The sequence below is a fragment of the Coturnix japonica genome, chromosome 3 (assembly GCF_001577835.2).
Source record: "Coturnix japonica isolate 7356 chromosome 3, Coturnix japonica 2.1, whole genome shotgun sequence".
Taxonomy (NCBI): Eukaryota; Metazoa; Chordata; class Aves; order Galliformes; family Phasianidae; genus Coturnix; species Coturnix japonica.
The window spans coordinates 4,525,504-4,534,883 of record NC_029518.1 but is presented as its reverse complement, the minus strand read 5'-3'; the positions used below and the strand labels follow the sequence as shown (position 1 = coordinate 4,534,883).

At 55.0% G+C, this 9,380-nt stretch overlaps 1 protein-coding gene across 1 annotated transcript; it reads left to right on the top strand.

Annotated features, from left to right (window-relative positions):
• Positions 1 to 2: 2 nt before the first annotated feature.
• On the top strand, positions 3 to 5,861 carry FBLN7 (fibulin 7). The gene is made up of 8 exons (XM_015856688.2): positions 3 to 1,093; positions 2,401 to 2,560; positions 2,637 to 2,807; positions 2,980 to 3,105; positions 3,177 to 3,314; positions 3,388 to 3,525; positions 4,058 to 4,196; positions 4,330 to 5,861. The coding sequence occupies exons 1-8, from the start codon at positions 1,004 to 1,006 to the stop codon at positions 4,700 to 4,702; spliced, it is 1,335 nt and encodes a 444-aa protein (XP_015712174.1). The 5' UTR covers positions 3 to 1,003; the 3' UTR covers positions 4,703 to 5,861.
• The last annotated feature ends 3,519 nt before the right edge of the window (positions 5,862 to 9,380 follow it).

Below are 9,380 nucleotides of genomic sequence, written 5' to 3'. Positions count from 1 at the left end.
GGTGGTCAGGGCTGATGAAGCTCTCTGGGGGTACTTCATACCACGACACATCCCTGCTGTAAACCACCAAGCAGAATCCAAATGAGAGCACGAGGACCTTTGATATCTCCTAGGTGGTTTTGGTTTGTCCCCAGCGCATCTCCACACACTGATCATCTTGGCCTACTTATATGCAGAGAAATGTCTTGCTCCTGCTGATGGCATGATGGCAGGTTGGATGGAGGAGGCCCAGCAGTGGTGGTGGGGGGTTCTGCTCTTCCCATCTCTGATTTAGAGCACCCCACTGCGGGGTGGGGAGACGTCCCTCCAAAACTCTGCCCTGCCTGTACCCAGACCCAGCTCTCATTACTGCACCATGCCCAGCAGATGGTGCAGGGACCCCACATAGTGCACGGTGTTCATTGCACCCCGTTGTGTGTGGCTGAGGGAAGGGGACACGGGCTCGGGGAAGGGGCTGCATGTGCCCCAGGAGTGGCCTTTTTGCAAGCCACAATCATTTGCTCTGCATGGGAATCCTACGGGCTGGTAACGTAGGCTTTGTTGAAGGTGGGGTGCAGCGGTGGAGGTTGGTTGAAATCCAGGTAGCTAAAGAGATAAGGGGAAATACGGTGAAATAGCTGATGAACCGAAGGCAACCCCCTCTTTAAGGGCAGGCCTTAGGTGGCCGCAGGCAGAAGGGCTGCACGCAGCCAGCCCTCCAGGCAGCGTTTGGGATGGCGGTGACCACAGCCGGGGCTCAGGGAGGAGGACGCGGGCTGCCCCCGGGCGAACCCCGAGCCTCGCTCTATAGGGCGAGCTCCGCCATCCTCAGCCCTTATCCCGCTTCACAGGGTGCGAGCAGAGCCCGGCACCCGCCGTGCCGTTCGCCAGGGCTCGGCTTCCCCGGCCGCGGTGCGCAGGGCGGCGTGGGAGGGATAACTCATCCCAGCCAGGAGGCAGAGGTGCCGGGCGGAGGGAGCTCACCGCCTTCCTCCCGCCGAGAGCCCCGCTCCACCGCAGGACCATGGCTCCGGGGCTCCGCCGCAGCCTCCCTCTGCTGCTGCCGCTGCTGCTGCTGTGCCCTGCGGCACGGCTGGCCGCGCCGGCGGCCCAGGTGAGCTCGTCCTCGCGTGGGTCTGGGCTGTCCAACGCGCGTCCTTTGGCCCCTCTGCCTCCCCAGGGCTGGGCGCTGCGGGGTCTCGGGGATGCCTCCTGCAAGAGCACATCTCCTTTCCCTTCTCCCCATAGCTTAGAGCACGCTAAACTCCCACCCCCCAACTCCTCGACCCCCTCTCGCAGTTTGCTGCAGTTTGTTCCCCACCCCAGCAGGTGAGACAAGCTGCAGCTCCGCTCCCCTCCGCGGCACCCAACGCTGCGGGAGGGAGGTGTGAGCGCGGAGGATGTTAGTGCAAAGCGAAGCTTCGGGGTTGGTTTTGTGCCGCTGTTTGTTTGTTTGTTTGTTTGTTTTGCAATTTCCCTGCACCTGAAATCACGAGCGAGTAACGCCCGGAGCAAAAAGCACCGCTGTTTTTGATGGGAGAGAGGGGGTTTTGTTCCGGCTCAGCACCCCGCAGGGAGCTCTGCTGGCTCCCGAAGTTCAAATCGGACCTAACAAAGAGCTGTTTATTGAAGTGCGCGGGATGCCAGGCATCTATTTGCATTTTCCTCCCTCTTCCTGTGCTGTGCGCCCCAGAGCTGCCGCCAGGGCTCAGCTCATCCCCGGCAACCCTGAAACAGCCACGACCGGCGGCTGGGGATGATGCCGAGTGCCCCCAGCACAACGTTTGGGGCTGGCTTTTCTTTTTCTCCTTTGCAAACCCTCGGTTGCAAAGCGGATCAACCCCTGCCCTGTAGCTCTGTTTGCTCGGTCCCAGCTTTGGACCCAGCTCCTTTTCCCATCACACCAGGGCACGGCTGCGGAGGGGGCTGTGCACTCCTGATAGGGATTGTTGTTCATCCCCTGCTCCACGTGCTCTGCAAACCTCCAGGCTCTAAAACTGACTCTGCTTTGCTCAGCTCTCGCTCCTTTCCCTTCGGTTTTCAGTTAATTCCTCAGGAAACCTATAATAAAGATGCCCGTCGCCTGCATGACTCAGTCCCTTGGTAACCATTAGCTTGCAGGCAGAAGTCCCACAAGTGTTTCTGGCCCCAGAAGAACTCACAAGACATCTGTTTTCCTATTATTTTGTAATATGGAAGTGGGACATGGCTCTAGCTCCAGCAGGATGAGCCATGGCATCACTCCCAGAGCTAACAAAGCTATCAGACTGATGTGCTGCCATGGTAGGATGCAGGAGGCCATGCCAGAGCTAGGGATTTCCCACACTAAGTTTGGGTTCAGAACCCCCTTGTTTGGCCAATGGGGGCAAATGATGGGCCCTGGAGGAGCTAGGTGGGTTCTGAGGCTTGCTGTGCCTGCAGGGCTGCCCAGGCAGGCAGCAGCTCCTGGCAGCTGTGCGGCAGATGCAGCAGCTGCTGAAGGGGCAGGAGACGCGCTTCGCAGAGGGGCTGCGCCTGATGAAGAGCCGCCTCAGCACATTGCATGCAGCACTGAGCAAGGCAGCCCCGGAGCCGGCACCTGGTGAGTGCCAGGGAGTGGTGGGGGCTTTGGGATGGGGTGAGCGATGGACACTTCTCCCCAACTCGGTCTATTGCAGTGTCCTGCCCAGCCCCACAGGCCCCCGCTGGTGGGCGGATGTTTGGCACCAAGTACCTGGTGGAGCACGAGGTGCACTTTGCCTGTGAGCCCGGCTTCAAGCTGCAGGGTTCCAGCACACGGATATGCCAGGCTGATGGCAGCTGGAGCGGACAGGAGCCGCGCTGCACAGGTACCATTTCCCCTCCTTACAGAGCTGGATGTGGGAGCATTTCCTGGGATCTAGGTCTGGCTGCAAGACCTGGGCTTACTGGAACAAGAGGGATTCTCGTGGTCCAGGTTTGGTGAAATATCAGGTTATGATGCTGCTTCGAAATACATCGGATAAACCTGGCTTTTTGCAGAGCTCAGCACATGCTCCAGCAACCCCTGCCAGAACGGCGGCACCTGCGTGGAGGGAGCGGGCCAGCACCGCTGCCTCTGCCCACCGCCATGGAGCGGGGCCGCCTGCCAGCATCGCACACAGACAGGTGGGTGATGCAGGGGGCTCGGGTTGGGTGCGTGCCGTGTCCTGGCTCACCTCGCCCCTGGTGCCCTGCAGAGCCCCCAACGTGGAGTGCAACAGCTGATCCTGCCTTCAGCCGCAAGCCGCGCTGTGCCCAGGTGGAGCACGCCCAGCAGTGCCGCTGCGAGCCGGGCTTTCACATGAGCGGCACAGCCACCGCCAGCCTCTGCCAGGGTAAGGGCTTAAGGGGCTGTGGGGTGAGGAGTAAAGGGGCCATGGGTGTGCAGCTCCGCTTGTTTCCCTGCAGATGTGGATGAGTGTGAGCTGTACCAGGCAGAAGGAGCCCCACGGCTGTGCGCCCACCTCTGCGTCAACCTACCTGGCTCCTACCGCTGTGCCTGTCCCACTGGGTACAGCCTGCTGGGCGATGGCAAGAGCTGTGAAGGTGAGGCAGCATGGATGGCTTTCCCACTTGGTCCAACCTTGCATGATTGCCCCCAGAATCTCATGCTTCCCCATTTTCAATGTGATTTCTGCTGCTGCAGTGTGTTTTCATAACATCTTGGTAACACTCCCAACACATATCCGCACTAAAAGCCCTTGGTCTTACTGCTAGGTAAGCCACCCTTACCTTACTTGGTGTGCTGACGCATTCAGCGAGCTTAGCAGAAAGTTAGGAAAACAAGCCCATCCCGCTGCCCTAACCCCTGCTGCCATGGGCAGAAACAGTAGGAAAAGAGCAGGAGTAGATGGAAAATGAGATTTGGGAGTGAACTTAATGCTTATTTCTGTCAGATTTGGGTTTGTAGCCTTACCCTGAAAGAGGCCAGTGCACGGGCAGGGAGGGATGCAAGAGGCAGGGTGCGATGCTTCCATGCTTTCCTTATTCCTGTCGAAGGTTTGCTCCATTTCACCTGTTTTCTGCCAAAATTCACTTGGAAATGAGTGTTTCCAGGTCTCTGCTGACTGTTTTGCAGACATCGATGAGTGCGCTCTGTCGCGGGACAACTGCACGCGGGGCACAACGTGCATCAACACGGGTGGGGGCTTCCAGTGCGTCAGCCCCGAGTGTCCCCAGCCCGGCGGCAACATCACCTATGTGAAAACATCACCCTTGTGAGTGCAGCATGAGAGACCTGGCCCTGCTCTGTGCACAGGGCATTCCAACCCCCCAGTCCCTCCTTGCAGGGAGGGGAATCACTGGAGGACCCCTCCAAACTTTCCTCCTCCTCCTTCATTCCCTTTGCAGCCAGTGTGAGCGCAACCCCTGCCCGATGGATAGCAGATCGTGCCACCAGGCGCCCAAAACCATCTCCTTCCACTACCTGCCCCTGCCCTCCAACCTGCTGACCCCAACCCCGCTCTTCCGCATGGCCACAGCGGCAGCACCCGGCCGGCCGGGACCCGACAGTCTCCGCTTTGGCATCGTGGGAGGCAACAACCGGGGTCACTTTGTGATGCAGCGCTCGGACCGGCAGACTGGGGAGCTCATCCTGGTGCAGAGCCTGAAGGGCCCCCAGACCATCCAGGTGGATGTGGACATGTCTGAGTACCTGGACCGCACCTTTCAGGCCAAGCATCTCTCCAAAATCACACTCTTCGTCTCTGCCTATGAGTTCTAGGGCAGAACAGGGGGAGGCTGCAGGGTTTGGGTGCTTTCATATGCGTGGTGGCCTTTTTTATGGTCCCTTTATAGCATCCTCCAGATGAAAGCACTTCGGGTGCCAGCAAGCACTGGAGCCCTGAAGCCAGCCATCCCCCTCTGCATTGCGGTGATTTTATGAGTTACCAGGTGCTTTTTACACCCACAGCACACGAGGTGCAGCAAACTGCATGCAGGTTATCTGCTTGCTGAGTGTGGGAGCAGGGCGTTACTTCTGCCCACAGCCTCCAGGAGGACATCCTATAACCTCTGCACCTACACAGTGCAAACCAGCAGGTAGAAACCAAGGTGCTTACTTCCTTTTTGATTCCCTTTTTTTTTTGTAGGAAAGAAGCTAAGCTGGTGCTGTCAGCCCTTCTCTGCACTGGGCTGGGCTTGCTTCCCTCTGAACACCAAGACCCCCAGCTGGGATTTGCTGAGCGGAGCTCAAGCTCTTGGTGCTGCTTGGGGTGGTGGCTGTGCCCTGCAAGCCCTGAGGTTGTGTGGCACAACACATTGCATTGCTCAGAGCATGTGGAGAAGTTCTTCCCAGCCTCAGCTCCCAGCACACAACTGAAGCAGAAAGTTTGGGGTGGGACTGTCTAGAAGTGAGGCTATTGCTTGCATTGGGGTCAGCCATCCTGAGGTCTCCAGAGATGCAGGAAGGACTCGGTGCCATCACACTTGATGGGCTGGAGATCAGGGATGTCTGGAAGGTTGTCCTATTCCTTAATCCTCTTGGATGGGGTCGTGCACCTGCATCCACCCATGTCCTGGCATGGACGTGCCATGGGGATGACTTCAGCTGAGCATGGTGCTTGTCTTGCAAGAGCTCAGGGTGTGAATATCTCACTTTTTAAACACCCCTTGTCCTCTTGCAGGAATAGCTGTGGGGTTGGCTCCTGCCATGGTGCTGCAACACGTGCCCAGGTCTGCACCAATGTGTTGCTCACCTCTGCTCCCCGGTGCAGCGCTTGTGCATGTAAACCACAAAAACATTATGCATGTTTCTCTTTCATGTAGTACAATTAAAGGATGATATAGCCTCTGAGTAGGTGCAGAGCAGAATAAAGTATCCGCAGCACGGGTAGGGTGTGTTCACCCACAGCCCACTGGGGATGGGTTCTGGGTTTATGGGACTATAGCTTGCCTTTGTTTTTGTTCTCCTGCGTTATGCTGCTGGGGAGGGATGGGGAGGAGGGGAAGGAGGTGTGGGGATGTGCCAGTGAAGGTGGGCACAGGGAGCTGCTGGGAAGCTCATCTCTTCCTTCCCCCCTCCCTGGTTTCCCAACACAGGGCAGCTCATGCCCAGAGTGAACCAGAGAGAACCGAACTGTGCCTTGAAAAGGGACTGAAGGATTCAGACTGGCATAGTCTGGGGGCTGAAAGGAAATTTAACCACCCAGTATGGCAGAGCCCAAATCCTGCCCACAGCCGGGCGGGATGGATGAAACGCACCTCGGCTGGGAAGCAAGAGAGGATGACTTTCTGAATAGTTTCCATCTGATGCTTCAGCTGGCTGATGAGGCTGGGGATGGGTGTTCGGACCTCTGTGTTGGAGGCTTTCATTGCAGAGTAATCCTTCACTGACAGCATTTTCCCAGTTCCCAAGGCCAGGGTGAACAGGTTTCCTCTCTTCAGGATGCACTGAGGCACAGAGGACTGGCACAGGGACATGTAGGAGCATCTCTGTTCTGCTTGCAAAGTGGTGCCCATCCTCCCAAGTGTTTCTGGCCTGCCCCAAGGGCCAGGATTTGAGCTGGGAGGCTTATATGTCTCATAGCCTTAGCTGGATGCAGATTGCTCTTTCAGCCCCAGAAAAGTTTCAGGTTGGCTCCGCTGTGCCTGGACTGGGCTGGAAACCTCTGGCCAGCATTTGAGCTGACTAAAGGAGATTTTTCCCTCTCCCAGAGCAGCAACTGTAACATCCTGCAGCCTGGAATGTGCAGTGTGAAGCTCTTCTGGCCCTGGTAAATACAACTTCTCACTGGGATAATAACATTTTAGAGCTCAAGAAATAGCTAGGTTTGCCTCTGCTCCCCTACAGACACTGAAGGCAAGCAGTCCCCATGCAGCTGGCTCCAGACTTGCTCTGCATGCCCTGGGAGAGCCCCAAAGCCACCGTTCTACCCCTCAAAGGGCCGATGAGAGCCCTCCCCTGCTCAGGAACGGCACTAATCCCTAAATCTAAATGTATAGAGAGATTCCTGGAATATCTACCAGACCAAAAATGTACATAGAAGGACAGAGGAACCCAGGGGATTTTTTTTTTTCCCTTCCCCACAGAAAAAATAAACCATAAAGACTTAACGTTTGCTGTGGCCCTGGACCTCTTGAACATTTTATCCTGTGACCTGTACCGATCTCCTTCCCCTTTTAGGGAGAGAATGATAGCAGCATTAAATGGAGGACGATCCTTTTCACGTAGGTCTGCCATGGTCTGCACTGCACTGAGGCCTGAAGAGATGACCTGATGCTTGTAGCACTGGCCTTCCTGAGTCACTCTCCCACCTGGCTCGTAGTAGAGCCAGACAAACAACCTGGAGCCCACACTGTCTGCCTGTGCACATCCAAGCCCATCCCAAAAGCTGCTGGATGGAGAAGGAAGTAGCACCTCGTTCCAACTGCTTCCCACATGGCTGCAGACCATCCTGACAATCCATCAGCTGCAGTAGGCATGGTAGGTGTATCCCAGCAAGGAGGGATTGAGTACTTTCCTCCCGGGACACATGAGAATAGGGTGGTGGACAGCCACTGCAGGCATCCCTCTCACTCTCCCAAGTGTCTGTGTAGCCACACAGGACATCCCAATCACAGACTGCTCAGGAAAGGGGTCTTAGGGCAAATCTGGGCAACCTAATGAATGGCCAAACTTTATAGGTGCCATCACACCAAAGCGACCCTCAGACTAACGAGAGAGATCCCCGCAAGCCCGAGGTGACAATTCTCTTGCTAAATGCAGAAGAGATTATTAACACAGCTATTACAAATGGCAGGCTAAAATCTGGACTGTATTACAGCTGTGCCATGCCAGCACCGCCAAGCAGGCCAGCCTGGTGCTCAGTGCATACATTAACACTGCCCTGTCCCCTCCCACAGATTTATATCATGGTTTGAGCCCTTGCTAAAGCAAAAGCCCAAGCACACATTCCACAACACTTATTAATTCTGCTACAGGCCTTAATGAAGAGCTGAACCGTGACATTTTTATTTGTTATGGTTGCTAGGTATGTTGCTAAGCCATACACACTATACCCCAGATCCCAGTATATCTGTAATATCTGAGAGAGAGTACTGGGGAATTTGTTGATCTGATATTGCCAAATTTAGTTACACTTTGAAAATGCTGGAAAAAAAAAAAAAAGAAGCAAAAAATAAGAGCCATTCACAAGCTTCTCACAGGCATACCTTTCTCCTTGACAACGCAAACACACGTAAGGATATTTAACTAAACAGCCTTCCCCTCTCGGTACTGACACATATTTCTGTTTGCTTTAAATTAATGTTGTGGGTACAACTATGCCCAAAGAAGCACACGCGGCTCTATTGCAAACCCCCACGGTGAATGAGTCGTCCCCAAAAGCAGGGAGCAGACCCAGTGCTGTATCCCCATAGAGAAACACCCCAGCAGGGGCTCAGCCACCACCATATACCAGGAATCTCTCTCACTGCACAAACCCCACAAAGTCCATACACCCCCACACATACTATATGAAAAGCAGGGCTTTTATTCTGAATTTGAGATGGTGGAGATGGGTTTTTTTTTCTTCCTATTGCCTAGGGAGATGGTGCTGGCATCCAGCACATGGAGATGCTCGCACACTGAGGACACTAATTAGCCATAATAGCCCCTACCAGCAGCCCTACCCCTTCCCATGCTACCTTTAGCTCCATTTCAGTCTGGAGATGCTCTGTGGCAGTTCTAGCTTCACCTTAGAGCTGCTTCATTTCCATGAATGTGTGTGTTGATCTGGATGTTTGGTTGAACCAGTCCATGTTCTCTCTGCCCTGCTTGCTTAGCCAGGCACGTGGCATCAGATCAGCAGGGATCCTAAGCTCCTGGTATCTGGGGCCATAGATGTGCAAACCCAAGGAGGTGGCTTTTCAGTAGCCTGGTGCAAAGCCAGACTCCTTGACTGTGTTAAAGCCAGAGGCTGGATATGGGGGAAGTCTAGAGACAGGAGTTCTCCCACCCATGCTGTCCAAGGGATTAAGGAGAGCTACTTCCCATGTGTTTTATATGGAACAGCATTACCTGTAGCCCCATGCAGTAGCACCTTTCCTCTCAGCCTAGCAGACCCAGAGGTAAGAAGTCACCTCAGGCTTCTGGATGCCAAAGAGGTAGGAGAGAAAGATCCTCTGTGCAGTGCCAAGGAGCAAAGAGCTGCAGCATGAGTCAGGCTGTTGCACAAGTGGAGCTCTAGTGGGATAATGGGAATGCTTCTTCCATGGGAAACGCTTTGTTCTGCAGACCACGCTTCAGCAGCGCAGAGCAAAGCAGGCAGGCTTTGTTAGCTTCACTCTGCACTCGACTGTTTCTTGTCTGACTTATAACAAGCCCTGGTTGCATGGCATTTTAGGCATAGGCAAAACTCAAAGGCGCTTTTTGTGTGTGAGTGTAAGGGGGTGTAAATGTCCTATATTGGAGCAAAGCAAAT